The following is a 21603-nucleotide window of genomic DNA, read 5'->3' on the forward strand; positions in this document are numbered from 1 at the left end:
TATAGCTATTAAAAAGCATGAGGGAGAGGACGGAACCCTGAGGCACCCCACAAGTGAGAGCCCAGGGGTCTGAACACTCATCCCCCAACACCACTTTCTGGACACGGCCCAGGAGAAAGGAGTGGAACCATTGTATAACAGTGCCCCCAGCCCCTCTAGATGGTCCATAAGGATGTTATGATCGATGGTGTCAAAGGCCGCTGAGAGATCCAGCAGAACTAGGAAGCAGCTCTCACCTTTGTCCCTAGCCCGCCGAAGATCATTGACCAGTGCGACCAAGGCAGTTTCAGTTCCATGGTGAGGCCTGAATCCCGACTGGAAGGGATCCAAATGGTCCACATCCTCCAGGCATGCTTGGAGTTGTTCAGCAACCACCCACAATTCCAATCAGCCCTAGCCAGCACCTACAACCTAACTATTATCTAGTACGCTTCAAGCTAAGATGATTTGCACTAGCATTCATAAGAGACTAATTGAAAAGAAGACTATGCCATAAGAACCATAACCCTCAAAAGCAGAAAAAACAGACATTACTGAGCCTAGTCTTCTTTGACTTCTATACACCTCCAAATTTGTTGGCCACTTGGTTCATATCAGAATAGCCAGTATTGAGGTATATGTGTATCAGTGTTTATATATATGGATATAGATACTTTATGACTGCACAACAATTATTTTTAATAATCCTATTCATTAACTTTGCAACATCCTTCAATACTTCATTCCAATACTACCTCTGGTGTTGTTGTTTTTCTGGGGAGATACTATTGAGGCAGCACTGCCAGCATTTTGTTAGCATTTTCTTGAAAGAAAAAAAATTCAGAGCCCTCATACAGAAAAGCATTTTCACAGGTCATAATTGTCATAATTTATTATTTATATGCTGTCCATCTGACTGGGTTGCCCCAGCCATATGGACATCCCTGCTTGTAGAGAGAGAACCAAGTAAGAAAAAGCAGCCTTTGAAATTGGCTCCATATACACCTGTCCATATACACCAAAGGCCTGGTCTACACATGCTCCAGAAATGAAGTGGTAGAATGCACTGCATCACCTTAGATTGAAGGTGATGCATGCCATTTTCAAATGACCAACCTATATAAAATATAATATAAAAATTATGCAAATAAGAATCTAGCATGAAATGAGTGTGCTAGATTTTTACATGCAGAGATTCATTCGTTTTACATGGAACTGAGTCTAACCTAGGATTCCCCTGTAACCTACATTCTGAAGCAGGACAGTCAAACTTTCAACTTATGTCTTTCCACGTCATACTCCTGCATTTGTAAACTGGGCAACACGTCCCTTTTGTGGCATTTCAATGGGTCAACCCTACAATCAACCCTCCAGACAGGGTAAATTCTAAACTTCATTCACTTGGGCCACCTGGGTGCTGGAGATTGTTGGCAGACTCACAAGTTTGTGTCAGATTTTTGCGAGGACATCTATCAAACCACAGTATCATTCTCAAACGTTCAAGGTTTCAAGCAAAATAATTTACACCCTATTTCAAGATTCCTGACATACTGAACACAAAGTAATAGTTACTCCCATGTTTTAGATTTGCTAGCCTTGGAAGGATTTTTATCAGCAGTTAAAGATATTTTTTCAAAGCAGAGGATATTGGGCTGCTTGAAGGCTCTCCAAGGCCCTCAACGGAGTGACCCTCTGGGTGGGCTCCAGCTTGGATTCAGGGTTCAATCAACTGAGAACACATGGGCAGTGGGGAGGGAGGAAATGTGCCATTGGCAGCACTGTTTATCTGTATTCCTCTGTTACTCCGGTGGGAGAGGAGCTGGCAGCAACCTACGGCTTGGGTCGTTGCCAGGAATCTTCTGGAGCCATTGACCAAAGCCCCACACCTCCTCCCCATCTCTCTGGCACTAACAGAATGCAACACAGTCTCATTAGCACTGTCTTTCCCCATCCTCACACATGGAAGAGGCGAGCCTTGCGATGCAACACCACTCCCATCACACATTTCAGCTCCCTAGACATTACCATGGGACAGAAGGAGACAAAGTGACTGTTTTCGGAAGGAAACTGTAATATTTATCCCAGCCATATTCAACAGACTACCTGTTATTGGGTTGCAGTAAGAAATTGCCAACTACTGACACTCTTGGCACCACAATAAACTATACTCTGCAGGAATCTCTAGACTGAAGTCAAAGCTCAGAAAAAATCATAAAACAAACAAATGCAATTAGTCACAGCAGTCTGATGCATGGGATGAGGACACAGCTCAGCAGCAGAGCACCTGTTTTCCATGTACGTAGAAGATATCAGGCTCAATCCTTCTCATTAGCAGTTAGTAGATGTGAAAGATCTTCTACCGAAGACCCTCGGAGTCTGCAGGCTCTCAAGAGTCTCGATCCAAGGCTGCTTCCTAGGTTCATAAACTTATTGGGGGGAACAGGCTCTGTTTGAGCTGTTGTCCTAATAAAATCAGGCCTCTAGAAACAGACAAGGAGAGCACCTTTTTTGGCCTACAAATGCTCAGATTCAATCCTCAGCAACTGCAGACAATCAGGTAGTAAATGACGGAAAACCTCCACTTAGCACTTTGAAGAGGCTCTTCCTGCCAGAGTTGACCATACTGGGCTAGAAAAATAAGAATTTCTTCTTATACAGTGGTACCTCGCAAGACGAATGCCTCGCAAGACAAAAAACTCGCAAGACGAAAGGGTTTTTGGCTTTTTGAGTTGCTTCGCAAGACGATTTCCCCTATGGGCTTGCTTCGCAAGATGGAAACGTCTTGCAAGTTTGTTTCCTTTTTCTTAACACCGTTAATACAGTTGCGACTTGACTTCGAGGAGCAACTCATAGCACGTGGTGTGGTAGCCTTTTTTGAGGTTTTTGAAGACTTTGGTGATTTTTGAAGCTTTTCCAAAACTTTTCCGAAACCGTGCTCCGCAAGACGAAAAAAATTGCAAGACGAAAAAACTCGCGGAACGAATTAATTCCGTCTTGCGAGGCACCACTGTACAAATTTGTGGAAGAAAAAGCTACCGGTGGTTACTAGCAGTGATTATACTGAAATAAGGCAGCTTCCTGCGCTCCTCGGACAGTTTTTGTAGTCAGCACAGTTCTCTCTGTTATTGTTTACTGTTCAGACTAATTAATGCTTTAAAATAACTGGCCCAAATTCGACAGGCTGTAATTTTTGCTAGTCAAATGCTAAACCAATACCTACTCTCTCTGCCCATAGCATGCAGTGCCCTGGACTGTGACAGCTGATCTGGGAAAAAGAGCTGGTGGGTGAATTGCCTTGTATTTGGGCAGGAGATAGACCCAGATGAACACCACAAATCACATGATATAGCAATTTAAAATGCTACTGCAGCCTCTTAAAAAGAAGACATCACCTTGTTGACAAAGATCCATAGAGTTAAACTATGGTTTTCCCAGTAGTGATGTATGGAAGTGAGAGCTGGACCACAAAGAAGGCTGATCGCCGAAGAATGGATGCTTTTGAATTATGGTGCTGCAGGAGACTCTTGAGAGTCCCACGGACTGCAAGAAGATCAAACGCATCCATTCTGAAGGAAATCAGCCCTGAGTGCTCACTGGAAGGACAGATCGTGAAGCTGATGCTCCAATACTTTGGCCACCTCATGAGAAGAGAAGACTCCCTGGAAAAGACCCTGATGTTGGGAAAGATTGAGGGCACAAGGAGAAGGGGACAACAGAGGACGAGATGGTTGGACAGTGTTCTCGAAGCTACAAACATGACTCTGACCAAACTGCAGGAGGCCGTGGAAGACAGGAGTGCCTGGCGTGCTCTGGTCCATGGGGTCATGAAGAGTCGGACACGACTGAACAACAACTGCAGCCTTGTGGCTACTGATCTCTTTCCCCCCACTACTTCGCTCTGAGCTGGACAAGTTTTTGCCTGTGAAGAAAGCAGCCTCAACAGAAACACATTTCCCTTCACATTTTTTGTGAAATGTGTTAGAAGCATGCACTGTGGTGTGTTCTCTCATCCAGGACTCCTGAGCAAGCTAGAGGTGGGGTGGTTGTCCTGTCTTGCAAAGTCGCCTCCTACACTTCCTGTTGCCCATCACTAGAAAATAGGAGGCCCTGCTGAAATGCTAAGTGCCAAAAGCAAATTCCGCTTTATCAAGAAACAGCAGGACATGCTTAAAAGAAGGTCTCAGAAATGTAAATAACAGAGCAGAACACTGAAGCATATCTTCTGCGCTGTCAGGGAATAATGCAAACAGAACAGTTGCTATGAGAACTCCACAATCCGAAGATAAGAGGGCACAAGTTCGTTGTCTTCAGATATTTAGGAGGTTGACACAACCTTCTCTCCTTCACAGCATGGTGGTCCTGGCAATACTCTTCCCCCCTACACATGGGAGCAAGACTGCACCTTTCACCCCCTCTCTTGTGTTCACAAATGAGAATATATGAATAGTGAGTGCATGTGTAAAATCAAATGTGCATGAACCTGAACACTACAATCAATAGCCCAGATAAAATCTAGGCAGTGAGCCAGCAACCTGAGCCTATGTATATTTTACCCACAAAACATTCTATCCATGGATATCTGGGGATAGGACAGGTGCACTAAGAGTGCAGGGAGGTAATGCACACATTCAGTTCCTAAACATACATGAGAGAGAATGTCAGGTGAAGAGTACTGTATTGTTTTGTTCAAACTGGGCCAGAATCTCTTAATGGGCCTAAATACTATGGAAAAAGTATTTGGCACCCACAAAAGGCCACTAAGCAGAAGGACTCGAAGTGTGATAAGATAGAAAAGTCATGGTAAATCTTATTTCCTACAAACATTTAAAGCTAGAACCACTGTGCCTAAGCCCAAACCGTGCACGTTAGACATCCCAAAGTCTCTCATTTCATTCCATTTACTTGGGAAAAGGAGACAAGGCCAGCACATGCTCCAATCATAGCCTTGAAGCAATCCAGGAAGGGAAGTCATCAGGTCTCCTTATGAAACCATCAGCCTTCAGCTGTTCAGTGCTTAGAGCAAAGCTTTCTGGGAAGCCCCAGCTACAGCTAACTGAGTTCTGTTGGGCAGCTGCCCTTTAAACTACAGTGGTACCTTGGGTTAAGTACTTAATTTGTTCTGGAGGTCTGTTCTTAACCTGAAACTGTTCTTAACCAGAAGCACCACTTTAGCTAATGGGACCTCCTGCTGCTGCAGTGCCGCCAGAGCACGATTTCTGTTCTCAACCTAAAGCAAAGTTCTTAACCTGAGGTACTATTTCTAGGTTAGCGGAATCTATAACTTGAAGCGTATGTAACCTGAAGTGTTTGTAACCCGAGGTACCACTGTATTTCTATTTTATTAAAAGTTTTCTGTGAAAAAATAATATGAAAGAAAGGAAATGTGAATACAGTCATACCTCGGGTTAAATATGCTTCAGGTTGAGCGTTTTCAGGTTACACTCTGTGGCGATCCGGAAGTAATGGAATGCGTTACTTCCGGGTTTTGCCACTTGCGCATATGCAGACACTCAAAATGACATCACACACATGCGCAGACGCAGTGAATCACGACCCGTGCAGACGCGGGTTGCATTCTACTCAGGATGTGAATGGGGTTCCGGAACAGATCCCATTCGCATCCAGAGGTACCACTGTACTGGGAAAGGGGGATAAAAAGGAAAAGTAACCAAACAAAAGCAATCCAAAAGAGTATGCAGTGGATTATATGGGTACATAAGTAATAGAGTGGTACCTCAGAAGTCGAACAGAATCTGTTCCAGAAGTCCGTTCGACTCCCAAAATATTCAGAAACCAAGGCGCGGCTTCTGACTGGCTGAAGGAAGCTCCTGCAGCCAATTGGAAGCTGTGTTGGATGTTCAGCTTCCTAAGAACGTTCACAAACCAGAACACTCACTTCCAGGTTTGCAGCATTTGGGAACCAAAACAGACAAGTACCAAGGCGTTCAACAACCAAGGTATGACTGTACAATTAATCCAATAAATTTAAAATTATTAACAAGACATTATACTCTATGAATGGATTCCAAATATCATTGTATTTAACCATACACAATCTGTGTCTAAAAGCAATCCATTCATATGTTGCTAGAGTTATCATATCTTCTATCCATTGATTGAAGGGAGCCACGATATTATGTTTCCAGTGAATTAATATCAATTTTTTAGCAGAAGAAAGGGCATGGAGAGTCCATTTACGTTGACCTTTTGTCAGCTCCCTTAATATTCCTGGTCTCTTGTCAAAGCATCTGCTCTTGACATTCAGTTCCTACTGGACAGCTCTCCCACAGCTCTAGGCCTCATGCTCAGTACTTGCTCCTGGGAAAAGCTATAGCTCAGTGGTACAGCATCTACTTTGCATACAGAATCTCCCAGGTACAATGCCTGGTATCTCAAGGCAGCACTGGGAATGCAACCTGCTGGAAATCCTGGAGAGCTGCTACCAGCTGGTTCAGAAAATATTGAGCTAGAAGGACCAATGGTATGCTTTTGTATATGGCAGCTTCCTGTGTCTGCTATTTGTGTCCCCTCACTCTGCTCAAGGCTGGCAGAAAAATACACTTTGGTATAACTTTGCATGGCTGCTCCTGCGTATTTACACATGCAAACTAAATTCCCCTGCCTTCATAGGTGGGGCTCTGTTATCACGGCATAATATCTAACTGGGAAATATCATGCATCAAATGCTATGTACTTGCAGGCACGGTAGACACCTGCCACTGTGGGTCTCAGTCTCAACTAGGTTAAAGTCCTTCCTTACCTGTTCTCTAGGAACAACTCTTTCACCTGGGCCACAATCCACTGTATCTCTGCGGAAGAGTTGTACCACAATTTGCAGACCTGATTGATGTCCTGCTGTTGCTGGAGAACCTAACACAAAGAGGAAGACTCAGTTAACAGGCTGGATTGCTGTATGTGGGGCTGCCTTTGGGTCTGGTTCTGAAGCTCCAGAATATGGCAGCCAGATTGCTGATGAGGGCATCTGGTCAAGAATTACATGACACCACTGTTAAAACAGCTGCACCGGGTGTCCGTCTAATACCAAGCCAGGTTCAATGTCCCTGCATTAATTTGCAAAGCTCTGAATAACTTAGGTCCAGGACACCTTGGGAATTGCCTAAACGCTTATACCCCAGCTTGATAATTGAGATAATCTGCAGGAGCATCTTGGGTTGTTCCCTAAGTTGGTGAGGCTCCTTTGCCAACAAGAAACTGAGCCTTTAGTTTCACTGGCCCAGTCCTGGGGAACACTCAGCCAACAGAGATCGAGCAGGTGCCTTCTGTGACAACTTTTAAATAGCCACTGCTGAAACTTTTTATATTCTGTCATGCCTATGTAGGCAATTAAAATATAAAATGTTCCACAACAGTTAATTGATATCCGTTTTTAGCCTTTTAATATGGTTTCTATTGTACTGTACCATTTTATGTTTTATTGCTGTAAACCACTTGGATACATTTTTATGACACAGCAGTATAGATACATATTTATGAACATATAAATAAACAGGAGGAATTGTGCTGTACAACACCAACAGTAAAAAAAGAAACCAGGAGTAAGGCGGCCAGTGAAAAATAGCCTCACTGGATCTATCCATCAGTGTTCAGGGATGGGTCATCCATTGCTACTCATCCATTGCCAGTGCAGAATTTATGGGCTTTCATTATCTGTACCAGTAAGAAAGGGTGGGGAATCGATCAATCTACCTCTTTATTATGTTCAATGATGAGAACTGGGGTGAGGCAACTTTCTGGCTCCACGGGCCAGATCCTTATTGGGATCAGCCTCATGAGCCAAATTGAACAGGCAGGTGGGCTGTCAAAATCCTTTGCATGGAGTTGCTACCTAGGAACCACACCACAAGCGATACTGTGTCAGCCATATGTCCCAGCACTTTTGGGAGCACTGAATGAGGCTGGCAAACTGCATGCTTCCCCACTCCCTGCCACTGACAAGGACATGAGAAGCAAGGCTGGAGCTTACAAGTGACAGCAGCTTTGCTGCTTTAATTGGCAAAACATAATTGTGTTTCTCCCCCACTCCCAAAATCACTTTACAGAGATGAGAGAAACAGGGCTACTTAGTGCTGTGTTCAAGCATAAGAGAGCCCTCCATGAAGGCAGCACTTTTGTGAGCCTGAACCCAACACTATGCAGCCTTATTCCTTCTGACCCTCTCAAGTGGCGTCAGCTGATAGGAGGGTAGGCATGGCCTCTTGGACTGAATTGGACCCCATTGGGGAGGTTCTCCACCCTTCTAGCATGACATCTAAATGATATATAGTATGTACATTTGGAGCACAATTCCCTAGTTGAAATTTAGTCGTCAGTATGATTCTCTAGGGACGTGGGTGGCGCTGTGGGTAAAAGCCTCAGCGCCTAGGGCTTGCCGATCGAAAGGTCGGCGGTTCGAATCCCCGCGGCGGGGTGTGCTCCCGTTGCTCGGTCCCAGCGCCTGCCAACCTAGCAGTTCGAAAGCACCCCCGGGTGCAAGTAGATAAATAGGGACCGCTTACTAGCGGGAAGGTAAACGGCGTTTCCGTGTGCGGCTCTGGCTCGCCAGAGCAGCGATGTCACGCTGGCCACGTGACCCGGAAGTGTCTCCGGACAGCGCTGGCCCCCGGCCTCTTGAGTGAGATGGGCGCACAACCCTAGAGTCTGGCAAGACTGGCCCGTACGGGCAGGGGTACCTTTACCTTTACCTTTATGATTCTCTAGATGCATTGTCAAAAGGTCCAGGAAAAATATAATGTGGTATATAGAGCAAAACTTCTTGAGCTTTATATTTTACTACTTCAAAAATGAATCAGGAAGTACAAATCTGTGAAACGTACCTCAAATTGTTGATTTTTATAGGAAACCAGAAGTTCCACGACTTTCTCTGGAAAGGCAAGTAAAGAAGAAAGACAGTAATTGTTTTGAAATCTATGAAATGCAAAACACCCTGAGCACCATTTCTTCAAACAGCAAGATGCTAATTTAACAAATAACTAGATATTATTTCCATCATAAGAACTCTTTCCATCATAAGACCCCTGAGGGTCATCTAGTCCAACCCCCCCGTGAAATTACCCTTGAGGCCCCTTCCAACTCTACAATTCTATGGTTTTATGAGAGCTGATAAACTGAAGCTCAATTCAGATATAACTGAGGCAGTGGTAGTGGGTGGTTCCTTATACCTGATGGATGGGTAGTGGCCTGCTCTTGATGGGGTGACATTTCCTCAGAAGTAAATGAGAAGCACTGGGCATCATCTAGGTCAGCCCTTGCCTATGGCCATGCTAACTGGGACTGATGGGAGTTGTAGCCCAAAACAGGCAGAGGGCACTCAAGCACCAGACTGGTGAAGGCTGATCTGGGTAATACACTGAATTGCAGGAATGACTGTATCATCCTCTTCACATCAGCACCACTTCATACACTTAGGCTCCATTTAGGCCCCAAAGTTACTTAAATTTCTACCAAGGCAGGTCACCTGTACTGCATGGCTGCTTTTTGTTGAGAGATGCTTCTGAAGCTGAAGCCTTTTTCAGGCAGGGATGCCAAAAAGCCCTGCAGCTGGTAGCCATGAAGACATGTACAATGAGGGTAAGAATGGTGAACTGACATCTAATATGCTTTCCACACCCTCATTTCCAGCAAGCCCCAGCCCCAGGATTTCAGTGCTTCAGCATGACTCAATGCAGGGACGAAGAACTGAAAGTGACTAGTGGGCCATATCCTTACCCCCACCAACTCCTGCAGACCAAACCTATCAAGCAAGTGGGGCTAGCAACAAGACAATAATCCATGTCACAACAGCTTAAGGTGAACGTTTTCCTTTCCCTGTGTGCTTTGAATTGCGCCATGCAGGCAGACACAGTGCTTTTAAGGTGCTGAAAATCAGCTGATTCCCAACTATGGCAAAGCCCTGTGCCTTTACGAGTGCTGTAGAGATTATCAGATCAGGTTAAGGCACAGCTGGTGCCTGCAAACCACGCTTTCAGCAGCAAGCAGGATCTTTTACCTGTGGACCAGATGTCCACTGTGGGGCAAATGGGTGTGGTTTGGGCAAAACAGCTTGGAGAGCCAAATGGGGAGGCCCAGTGGGCCTGATTAGGCTCTGTGGGTTGAAGGCTTCCCCACAGCAGCCCTAAAAGATGATGGAATAAACCTCTGCCATCGTGCAAAGAAAACTGCACACACATTAGAAACATGTTGTGGGGTTTTTTTTAAGGGTTAATAATAATAATAATAATAATAATAATAATAATAATAATAATAATTTATTTATATCCCGCCCTCCCCAGCCGAAGTCAGGTTCAGAGCGGCTAACAGCAATAAAAGTAACACAGCATTCTAAAATCAATATTCTAAAATCAAATCAAAATCAAATGGCAACCACTGGGCCAGAGTTCTACGAGGATCGCCAAAGGAGGGGGTCAGGCTGTGTCTTGCAGGCCCTGCGGAAAGATGTCAAGTCCCACAGGGCCCTTGTCTCTTGTGACAGAGTGTTCCACCAGATTGCGGTCACAGCCGAAAAAGCCCTGGCTCTGGTTGAGGCCAGCCTAACCTCTCTGTGGCCCAGGACCTCCAAAATGTCTCAAGGACAGCCCCACGTAGAGTGAGTTACAATAATCAAGTCCGGAGGTGACCATCGCGTGGATCACAGTGGCTAGGTCAGGGCGAGAAAGGTAAGGAGCCAACTGCTTAGCTTGGTGGAGATGAAAAAATGCCGCCTTTGTTATAGCTGCAATCTGCACCTCCATGGAAAGGGAGGTGTCAAAGATTACACCCAAACTCTTAACGGACAGTGCTGGCACTAATTGCGCCCCCACAAGAGATGGGAGTTGTCCCCCCAATCCCATATTGTCCCGACCCAGCCAAAGGACCTCTGTCTTCAAAGGATTTAACTTCAACCGGCTCCCACGTAACCATTCAGCCACAGCTTCCAAACATCTGATCAGTGTGTCTGGGGCCGAGTCAGGATGGCCATCCATCAACAGATATAGTTGGGTGTCATCAGCATACTGATGACAGCCCAGCCCAACCCAAAACTCTGGACAAGCTGGGCTAGGGGGCACATAAAGATGTTGAAAAGCATCGGGGAGAGTATCACACCCTGCGGCACTCCACACACCAAGGAGTGGCGCAACGACAGTTCCCCCCCCCAAGCGCCACCCTCTGTCCCTGACCAGAGAGAAACGAGTGCAGCCATTGAAGGACTGTGCCCTGGATCCCCACGTTGGCAAGGCGGTGGTCCAGGAGTTTGTGATCGACCATGTTGAAGGCTGCTGACAGGTCTAAAAGAATCAGCAGCCCCAACCCGTCTCAATTCAATGCCTGCAGAGATTATCTGTTAGGGCGACCAGAGCCGTCTCGGTCCCATGACCAGAGAGGAAGCTGGACTGGAATGGATCCAGAGCCAATGTTTCATCCAGGAACCCATCAAGCTGTTCAGCAACTGCTCTCTCAATCACCTTACCCAGAAACTGAAGATTCAAAACCAGGCGGTAATTGGATAGATCTAAAGGATCTAATGATATTTTCTTTAAGAGCAGGCGCACCACTGCCTCCTTCAATTCCCCTGGGAATGTCCCGGTGCCAAGGGACAAATTGATGATATCCCCTTAGGGGCCCCCGCACCTCGTCTGGACACGCTCTAATCAGCCAGGACGGGCACAGGTCAAGAGGACAGGTGGTGGGCTTTCCAGCTCGGAGGAGTCTGTCCACATCGGCTGGGGATATCCGGTCAAAGTGGTCCAATACTGGACCCGAGGACAGTCGAGGGGCCTCCAGTTCTGTTATTGTATCCAAATTGGCAGGGAGGTCACGGCGGAGCAACAGGACCTTCTCCGCAAAAAAGCCCACAAATGACTCACAGCTATGTGTCAAATTGTTATTTCAATTTGGCTGTCCCTCCAGGGACGTTAAAGACCTAATTATACTAAATAATTGCGCCGGGCAAGAGCTAATGGATGCAATGGAGGCTGAGAAGTAAGACTTCTTAGCGGCCTTCACTGCCATCTCATAGGTTTTCATAAAAACCCTATAAGATGTTCTTGAGGCTCTGTCACAGGCACCCTGCCATACTCGCTCTAGCCGTCTGAGGTCCCGCTTCATTTTCTGGAGCTCCTTGGTAAACCAGGGAGCCCGGTTTCTGCGGGGTCGCAGAGGGCGCAATCTCATTGATGGCCTCCAAGAGCTGGGTATTCCAGTCCTCAACAAGCTCAGTCAATGAGTCGCCAGAGGGAGCAAGGTCCCGCAAGGCTTGACGGAATCTATCAGGGTCCATCAGCCTCCGCGGGCGAGCACAAATCGGCTTGCCAACTAAGCAGGGTGGGGGTGGAAAGTCAATCCTGGCTTTCAGAGCATAGTGATCAGACCATGGCACCTTCATCGAAGGAGACATGCTCACATCTATACCGGCGCCAAAGATCAAATCCAGCGTGTGGCCTGCTTGATATGTGGGGCCCGAAACAAACTGGGAGAGCCCTAGTGTCGCCATGGAAGACACCAGGTCCAGAGCCTGTGAGGAGGGAGTGGCATCAGCATGGATGTTGAAGTCCCCCAATATCAATAGGTTAGGGAACTCCCAAGGCCCAGTCAGCCACTGCCTCCAGTAGGCCTAACAGGGTGGCTGCTGGTGCACTAGGTGGCCGGTACACCAGCCAGACAGCCAAGCTCTCCTCGGAACCCCACACTAGGCCAACACATTCAATGCCAGGGATCGATGGTGATGGCAAAGCCCTGAAGGAACAATCTTCCCGGATTACAGTGGTGCCCCGCAAGACGAATTCCTCGTAAGACGGAAAACCCGCTAGACGAAAGGGTTTTCCGTTTTGGAGGTGCTTCGCAAAACGAATTTCAAATGGGCTTGCTTCACAAGACGAAAATGTCTTGCGAGTTCCTGCAGGGTTTTTTCCCTCCCCCCCCCCTTTCCCCAAGCCGCTAAGCCGCTAAACAGCTGATCCGCTAAGCCGCTTATCAGCTGATCCGCTAAGCCGCTTATCAGCAGATCCGCTAAGCCCGCTAAGCCGCCATTTGAATTGACAATTCCATGCCTCAACTTCTCTCACAGATGCAGACTTGTTACTAGGTTCATACCATTGACCTCTAGCTCCTTTTTTCTTCTCTCTGCCCCCAGCTTCCTGCCTCAAGAAAACAATGCAGAAATCCAGGATTTTAGCATAGCTGTAATTGGGTGGCAGTGTGTATCCACATGGTAACTATACTCACCTTGAAACATCACATTTTCCTGACAGTCAAGGGACTCCAATTTTTCAGGCTCCGTTATACTGCTGATGAACCCGGTACCTGCTAGTGGCGATTCCTCATCCTCATCCTCTTCATATCCTCTTACTAGGTTATTGGCCAACTGGCGGCTCCAATATGTTTGCCGGAGCCATTCCAGGACAACATCACAGCCTGGAGGTGACAACACATATACAGTATAGAGAAGATAGTAAAACAAAGGCAGCCTGGTCAAGTGAAAGATTTACAAGTAATTTCTCATAACTGCTCCATACAGGGAAAGATGTGCAGAGGACAGCAACAAGAGTGCATGTCTTTTCAGTGGCTGCCCCTCTGTTATGGAATGCTCTCCCAAAGGAGGTTCACCTGGTGCCAACACTGTCAACTTTTAGGCACCAAGAAAATACATTCTTGTTCTTTCTGGAATATGACTCTTCACATGGTTTATTTGCTTAATACATCCATATACCACCTTCCTACCAGTGGACTTATGGTGCTCTACAATGTAAAATAATGACTGTAACTAGCTTGGTGGATCACAACCTGGATGAGCTTGTTCTTAGATTTATCTATGGAGGGAAGGTACTATGTAAAATTAGAATCATACAGTTAGACAGGAACAAATTTTTGTCCAGCATGGGGCTCCGCTGAAGCAAAAAGACAGGCTAGCACTTCCTCTCTTCCATCTACAGAGTGATGCTCTACTGCCTTCTGTTCCCCTACAAATGAACACTCTATCTGTCCAGATTTTCAGACCACCCAGTTTTTCTATTGGTGAAAGAATTTACCAAGCCCTAAATGCACAGCCCCACCTGCTGGGAATAATAAAGTACTGCACTTAGTGGTTAGGCATTTGGAGAGGCAGAGCAGCCCACTGGAGCTGAAGATCAGTAGGTGAAGGTGGAATTAGAGTTAAATGTCTCTTTTGTCCCAATGTTATCTCTGATCAAACAGGTCCTCAAAAGCACGAGACTTCCACATGTATCTCCAGTACTCCTGGAGCTACATGCTGAGTGGGTCATGCCCAGAAAGAAAGGCAGACAAGCTCTCTTCATGCCAGGTAATCCAAGCAGGGACACGGGTGGCGCTGTGGTCTAAACGACAGAGCCTAGGGCTTGCCGATCAGAAGGTCCTGCCAACCTAGCAGTTCGAAAGCACATCAAGTTCAAGTAGATAAATAGGTACTGCTCCGGTGGGAAGGTAAACGGCATTTCCGTGCGCTGCTCTGGCTCACCAGAAGTGGCTTAGTCATGCTGGCCACATGACCTGGAAGCTGTCTGCAGACCAACACCGGCTCCTCAGCTCATAGAGCGAGATGAGCAAGGCAACCCCAGAGTCATCCGCGACTGGACCTAACCATCAGGGGAACCTTTACCTTTACTCCAAACAAAATAACTTTAAAGCTCCATAGTTTGCATGGAGTGGAGGGGATGCCCAACCAGTGAGCCAGCTCTGGAAGGCTAGTAATGGTCTGTAAGATCTCACAGCCAGCATGCTGAGCAGGCCTTGGCCCCAAAGGCAGAGAGCTTAAAAGCTTGTTACTTTCTATGCCAGGTAACTCTATGTCTTGCTTTGCTTTGCCTTGTGCAATTTCAACCTGTCTGCCTTCAACTGTGTCAGGTTGACATTGTGAAAGTTAATTGCATGTAACACGCGATTGTACTGCGCATAGATTGTTAGCGAGCTTGATAGTCCATCTCTATCACCTGCAGATCTTCTGCTCCCTCAAAGGATGCCGACCTTTGTCTCTTACTACCCCTTCTGCCTGGAAATACCTTTCCAGAATACCTCACTTCTAACCCTTCCTCAAAACACACCTCTTCCATGAAGCCTTTAGCAAACCCACTTACCCTCGTACTCTATTACAGCTAAGCCTAAGAACATATAACTATACCCCCTTTTATACCCAGTAGATGGCTGTAATCTATGGGAGAGTCTTTCTTGAAAGTTCCAAAGATCTCAGAAGCCCACTCTGTAGTAATTCAGTGCAGGACTTTTAGTGTGGCTGCTCCTGTTCTGTGGAACAGCGTTCCTACTGAGATATGACATGCACCCACTATCTGCACTTTCTGGAAGCAACTGAAGATACTTTTGTTCCCACAGGCTTCCCCAGCTGGATAAATGGATCTTTACCATGAGTCTTTACTTGTTACAGGTTCAGAATCATTTTAAATGTATTTGTTGTTTTCAGTTTTAAACTGATTTTAATTATTTGAAAATCGCCTTGTCACCTATTCTTCCCATTTACCCCTGCTTCCATTTCTCCAGGTGGGAGCCTCTAGAGTCTGGTCCGTTCTCCCACACAATGGGCACAGATAGCACTATATAAAACTGCACTCACCTTTTTGGCAAGCATCCAGGTGAGGTAGGTTGCCATGGGTCAAATCATGACGAAGGTTCACAATCCAGACTGGGATGTTTAGCTATAAAAGAGAACCAAATGGTCATTAACATCACAGGGGCAAGGGGTAAGACCTCCCTCACATTTGCGGGAGATGAATACTATCTGTGTCATCATTATCCAACTGCTTGCCTCTCTGTCTCTCTCTCTGTGTGTGTAATGTGGTGTTAACAGCAGTGTACATAGCACCAACTGCAAATGCATGCAGGGCCATGAGCAGTATGCATGAAAACATCAATGCTAAATTGAGCAGATACCCGGAGGCTGTGCACATTATTGCGGGGGACTTCAATCACACAGATGTGAGGGCAGTAGTCCCAAAATTCCATCAGCACATTGAGTGTGCAACAAGGAGAGAAAATACTCTTGACAAGGTGTATACGAACATTAGACGGGCATATGAGGTCAAGACCTTGGCGCACCTTGGTGGTTCTGATCATGTGTCCCTGCTTCTGACACCAGTATACACACCCCTCAGGAAACAAGGCCAGATACAAACACGGATGGTTACGGTGTGGCCTGAGGGAGCCTCTCAGCAGCTGCAGGACTGTTTCCAGGAGACCGACTGGAATATGTTCGACCATCAAGATCTAGAAACTTATACATCAACGGTCCTGGATTATATTAGATTCTGCACAGCAAATGTCACCAGGGAAAAGTATGTTAAGTTGTATCCGAATAGAAAGCCCTGGATGACAGGAGAGGTTAGGAAATTATTGAAGGCCAGAAATTCTGCTTTTAGAACTGGGGACCAGGTATTGTATGGCATAGAAAGAGTGAACTTGAAGAGGGTTATCAGGAAAGCAAAAGCGGAGTACAGAGGAAAAATTGAGGACCATCTGAGAAATCACGATACTAGACAAATGTGGCAGGGAGTCCAACATCTGACTGGTTATAAATCAAGGAATTCATCAGTGGTAGAGAGTACTGCTTCCTTGGTGGGAGAGTTGAATACCTTCTTTGCCCGATTTGAGGTGACACCAACAGTGACTCCAACAGGGATGCCAGAGCTATTGGCCTCACTACCTACAGGAAATGCTGCCAGGGTGGAAGAGGGAGAAGTGAGGTGAATATTAAAGGAGATAAACACGAGGAAGGCTATGGGCCCGGATGGGGTGGCTGGCAGGGTGCTAAGAGATTGTTCGGACCAACTGGCAGGAATCTTTACAAAGATTTTTAACCAGTCTCTGGCCCAAGCTACTGTTCCACCCTGTCTGAAATCTGCTACCATTATACCCCTGCCAAAAACATCAAAGATAGACAGTCTGAATGATTTTCGCCCTGTGGTGCTGACACCCATTATAATGAAATGTTTCAAAAAACTGGTGAGGAAGCGCATCTTATCTTGTCTGCCAGTGGGACTTGACCCTTACCAGTTTGCGTACAAGGCAAAGAGATCCTCAGAGGATGCTGTGGCAATGGCTTTACATGCTGTCCTGACTCATTTGGAGAAGCAAGGCAACTACGCGAGATTGTTATTTGTAGACTTTAGTTCTGCATTTAATACTATTCTTCTGCACAGACTGGTGCCCAAATTATTAGACCAGGGACTTCCACCATGTTTGTGCAGGTGGATATTAGACTATCTATCAAACCGTTCCCAAAGGGTCAGGTTGGGTTCCCACGTCTCTGCGGATCTCATCACGAATACGGGGACGCCGCAGGGGTGCATGTTGAGCCCGCTTTTATACACGCTCTATACAGCTGTGCCCCCAAATACCCCAGTAATAAGATCATTAAGTTTGCAGATGATACAATGGTGGTTGGTTTAATCACGGCTGGAGAGGGGGAGGTGGCCTATAGGAAGGAAGTTGAGCAGTTGGGGGAGTAGTGCAGGAAAAACAACTTACTGCTTAACTTAAAGAAAACAAAAGAGATCATTGTGGACTTTAGGAAATGTAAATTGAATATTCAGCCACTTATTATTGAGGGGAAGTGCGTGGAACAGGTCTCAGTGTTTCGATTTCTGGGAATGGAGTTGAGAGACGACCTAACCTGGGGAGAGAACAGCAAAGACCTGGTGAAGAGAGCACAGCAGAGGTTATATTTTCTGAGAATCCTCCGGAAAAACAATCTCTCAAAGGACCTGTTGATGGCATTCTACCATTGCACTGTGGAGAGCGTACTAACTTATGGTCTGTGCATGTGGTTTGGGAGCTGCACGGCCAGGGGAAAAACAATGCTATCCAGGGTTGTAGAGACTGCAGAGAGAATTATTGGGTGCACTCTTCCCACCTTAGATCAAATCTATGCTGCCAGATGCCATAAGAAAGCGGCAGAGATAGCACATGATAGTACGCACCCCGGAAATGATCTCTTTCAGCTTCTGCCTTCTGGAAGAAGGTATAGGGTTATAAAGGCCAGGACTAGCCGCCTGAAAAACAGTTTCTACTCTAATGCAATTCTGGTTCTAAACGCAGCATAAGGGGTCTCTGTAGTATAGTGTATTTTAAAATGGGGTTTTAGAGGTTTTTAGGGGTTTTTGAATGTTTTATGTAGTTTTTATGTAGTTTTATGTAGTTTTTATGTAGTTTTGTGGTAGTTTTATGTAGTTTTTCAATTTCATTGTTCCGCAAGGGACAATGACAATAAAGGTATCGTATTGTATCGTATAAATGTCTGTAGCCTGCAGACTTAATTCTCTGGAACCTTCCTACCTCTTTTGCTAGGCGTCTCAGTGGAATGACGACCGTTTTCTGCTTCCGCTCTGTGATGAGGTTCACAAACCTGCACATGAAAGGAAAAAAATACCCAATACACAACTGATTCTAGTTTTTCATGATACATTTGTCTGAAAAAATGTTTCCAGGAATGCAGTCAAAATATAAAACTGGAATAAAGCTTTATTTTGTTTTCCTGAACTGAAGCTGTTCCACTGAATGTGAATCCACAAAAAATAAATAAATAAAAGTTAAATCAATAATATCTGATGTGGTACACTAAAGGGTATCATCAGATTTAATCAGTATGAGCACAATGTACATGTCTCTGACTGTAAGATTAAAATTAACATTTCAAATTTATTACATACTCAGAATTCTTTTAGAACTATCAGCTCTGCCCCACAACACTAATCAAAACATGACTTAAATACTTAAGTTTGATTTCAAATTACAGCCACAGAATATCTGACTGGTAAATTCTTAATAGACAAATAAAAGGCCATCTTCATATATGAGGATCAAACTGAATCAATGGCATTGTGCATTACCCTTTATACAATTCACCTAGGCACATATTGCTCTATTTATTTCAGAATTTTATAGAAGACCAGTCATATAATTCTAAAATTTGATGGTTGCTGGATGATGCAAACAGGTTTGTTGCCTATAGAGCAGCTTCATTTGCGCTAGCATAAGAGAAAGTTGTGGGTGACATTTTTTTTTCCTGCCCCAAACAGTGTCAGCTGCCAAAAAGATTATTTAATCTAAATGAATTGGAAACCTTACACACTACTTTTTTCTAATCTGCAGTTCTAAAAATGTGAAATGCCTTAAATCAATCATCTTGGATTGTCTGGTTTTGCTTTTATTATTTAAATCTAATTGAATGGCTGTATTAAAGTTCTCTCATGCAAGCTAGAACTGAACCTGTTGGTTCCTATGTGCCAACTCAGTTACTAAACCTTTATTCACCTTAACTGAAATCAAAACAGAATTTCAGTTGTGGGTAAACCTGAGCTGGAGACAACAGCCAAGAACTTAACGGTTGGAATTTTAACACATACTGCAATTATGAATTATATATAGACTGAAAATGCTATAGTGGTATGACAGCTTTCTACAAAGAAAGCCTAATCTCTCCCTGCTTAACACCAGGGGTGTGGAATTACTGACTAGCACAAACACCCTTTCCAGCCCTCCATTCTTCCTTCCTCTGTCTACCCGTTCTTACCTCACAAGAGCTAGACCATACGTAAGGACCAGTTCATGGGATTTCAGAACACCAGAGGCATCTAGGAGTTTACAACGAATCAGATCCGCAGTGCACTCCACAGCTAATGGCATCCTATGCCCATACCTAGGTTTAAAGAGTGAAACACAGTGAGGTCAGGATTGTCTCCATTCTGAAGACAAAAAGCATATACCTACCTCCTAGAGAAGTTTTCAAACTCTGAGTTTAAGAAAACCCCTCAAGGAGACCTGTGAACTCCTTGAACTGTGGAAAAGTGGCACACAAATAAAATTATTTAAGTATGCCATTTTTTTCATCTGGAATTGCCAAAGATAGGTACTGTGTGAAATTGACCAGGATCTAGATCAGGGGTAGGGAACTTGTGGTCATGCAAATGTTGAATTCCAAATCCTATCAGCCAGCGTGGCCAAGGGATGACATGAGTTGTAGTCCAGCAATATCTGGAGTGCCATAAACTCCCCACCCTTGATCTAGATCAGTGATTCTCAAAGGGTGTGGCAGCAGAGGAAGGTACATGTGGCAGGAAGATTCAAGAACATTCAAAGAAACATTTAAACATTTCAGTGCAGTATAGTATCAAAAAAAATTTTTTTTGAATATGCAACCAGAAGCAGAATCCATGCCTCTCTTCAAGAGGCAATTCTTCTACAGTTCTCCACAACTTAATCCTTGAGAACAGGGATTTTCAACAAATATGAAAGATCAGAAAAGATAACGTCTTCTTTGTGTTGTTTCTCTCAAGTTAGACCTAATATAAATGAGATTACCCGGCAAAAGCAAACTCACACCTCTTACTGAGTCTGTACTTAAGATACATATGTAAGAAGCTCATTATATTATATTTTGAGAATGATTCATGTTTCTTATGTAGCTGCATTGTTTTATATTTTCTGGATGTCCCATGATCATATTATAAAGTATTCATGTTCTATGTTATAAAGCAAGTATTGATGGGAGCTGTTTCTTTTTGTTTTCCAATGTATTTCTTATCAATAAAAAATTTAGTGAGGTGCAAGCAAATTTTTATTCTGAAAGCGTGGCCCAGAGAAAAAAGTTTGAGAACCACTGATCTAAATTCAAGAGAAAAGCCAAAAGCTTGGGACTGAGAAAAGAATAGGTGCTGCTAAGCAGAGGAGGAGTGGACAGAGGTCTTCACCCCTAGCAATCATAGGATAGAGCAGAGCTTTCCAAACTGTGTGTCACAACACGTTAGTGTGTCAGTTGCAGTGTGTAGATGTGCCATGGGAATGCTCCCCGCACTTCTGAAAGGGGATAGTTTAACGTTCAGTTTGCCGAATTACTGTGTCGCGAAATTATATTAAAGTGTGTCACCAACATGTAAAGTTTGGAAAGCTCTGGGATAGAGTCTGACTCACCTTATCTCCTGCCATCCTTCCCTTGCACTTCAGGTACCTCCCCACACTGCTTGCTGTCTCTATAACCTGTTCACATTCCCTCTTACCTGCTTTTCCAAGCAGATATTCGGTCCAACGCATCCTGTTGTATCTCACGGTCCCCACAATATAGGCCCACCATCACTTGGTCCCATTCAGCTTTGCTCTCCCAAGCCACGACACTCTGTGGCCTCTTCCGCCAAGAAATCTGCTTCCATCCTGGGGTTGTGCTACTGGGACCACTCGCCATGTTGTGGCTACACTCTTCAACAACAGATCCAACACTATCAGATCTAAGGATAAAACAAAATAAAACAAAACTTTTGTGAGCTGAAACACACCAAAGTCAATGTCTCATATGCATTCTCAAGCTGACAAGTGCTATCCCTACAACCCACATAAGTTCATAGGTCAGCTTGGACAAAACTGGCATTTACTCAACTTCCAGTAGGCAGCTGTGCTGCTCTGTTGCAGCATAAACCAAAGAACATCTTGAAGCACCTTTAACACAATTAAATTCTTAACCTATACTTGATGCTGTTTTCCTGTATTTCTGCGGCGGTCCTATATCTTATTTATCTATCTAACCATAAAAAGGTAAAGGTACCCCTGCCCGTACGGGCTAGTCTTGACAGACTCTAGGGTTGTGCGCCCATCTCACTTAAGAGGCCGGGGGCCAGC

At 45.0% G+C, this 21603-nt stretch overlaps 1 protein-coding gene across 3 annotated transcripts in view; it reads right to left on the reverse strand.

Moving 5' to 3' along the window:
- Positions 1–21603, reverse strand: part of LAS1L (LAS1 like ribosome biogenesis factor) — a 47863-nt gene that overhangs the window by 24840 nt on the left and 1420 nt on the right. For all 3 annotated transcript variants that reach the window (XM_077922453.1, XM_077922454.1, XM_077922452.1), the window contains exons 2-8: positions 20991–21215; positions 19508–19633; positions 18271–18340; positions 15554–15635; positions 13198–13386; positions 8814–8860; positions 6740–6849 (exon numbers count right to left, since the gene is read on the reverse strand). In XM_077922453.1, the coding sequence (XP_077778579.1) occupies positions 6740–6849; positions 8814–8860; positions 13198–13386; positions 15554–15635; positions 18271–18340; positions 19508–19633; positions 20991–21172 (806 nt within the window). In that variant the 5' untranslated portion in view covers positions 21173–21215. The remainder of the gene's footprint in view (positions 1–6739; positions 6850–8813; positions 8861–13197; positions 13387–15553; positions 15636–18270; positions 18341–19507; positions 19634–20990; positions 21216–21603) is intronic.

This window comes from Podarcis muralis, chromosome Z (assembly GCF_964188315.1).
Source record: "Podarcis muralis chromosome Z, rPodMur119.hap1.1, whole genome shotgun sequence".
NCBI lineage: Eukaryota > Metazoa > Chordata > Lepidosauria > Squamata > Lacertidae > Podarcis > Podarcis muralis.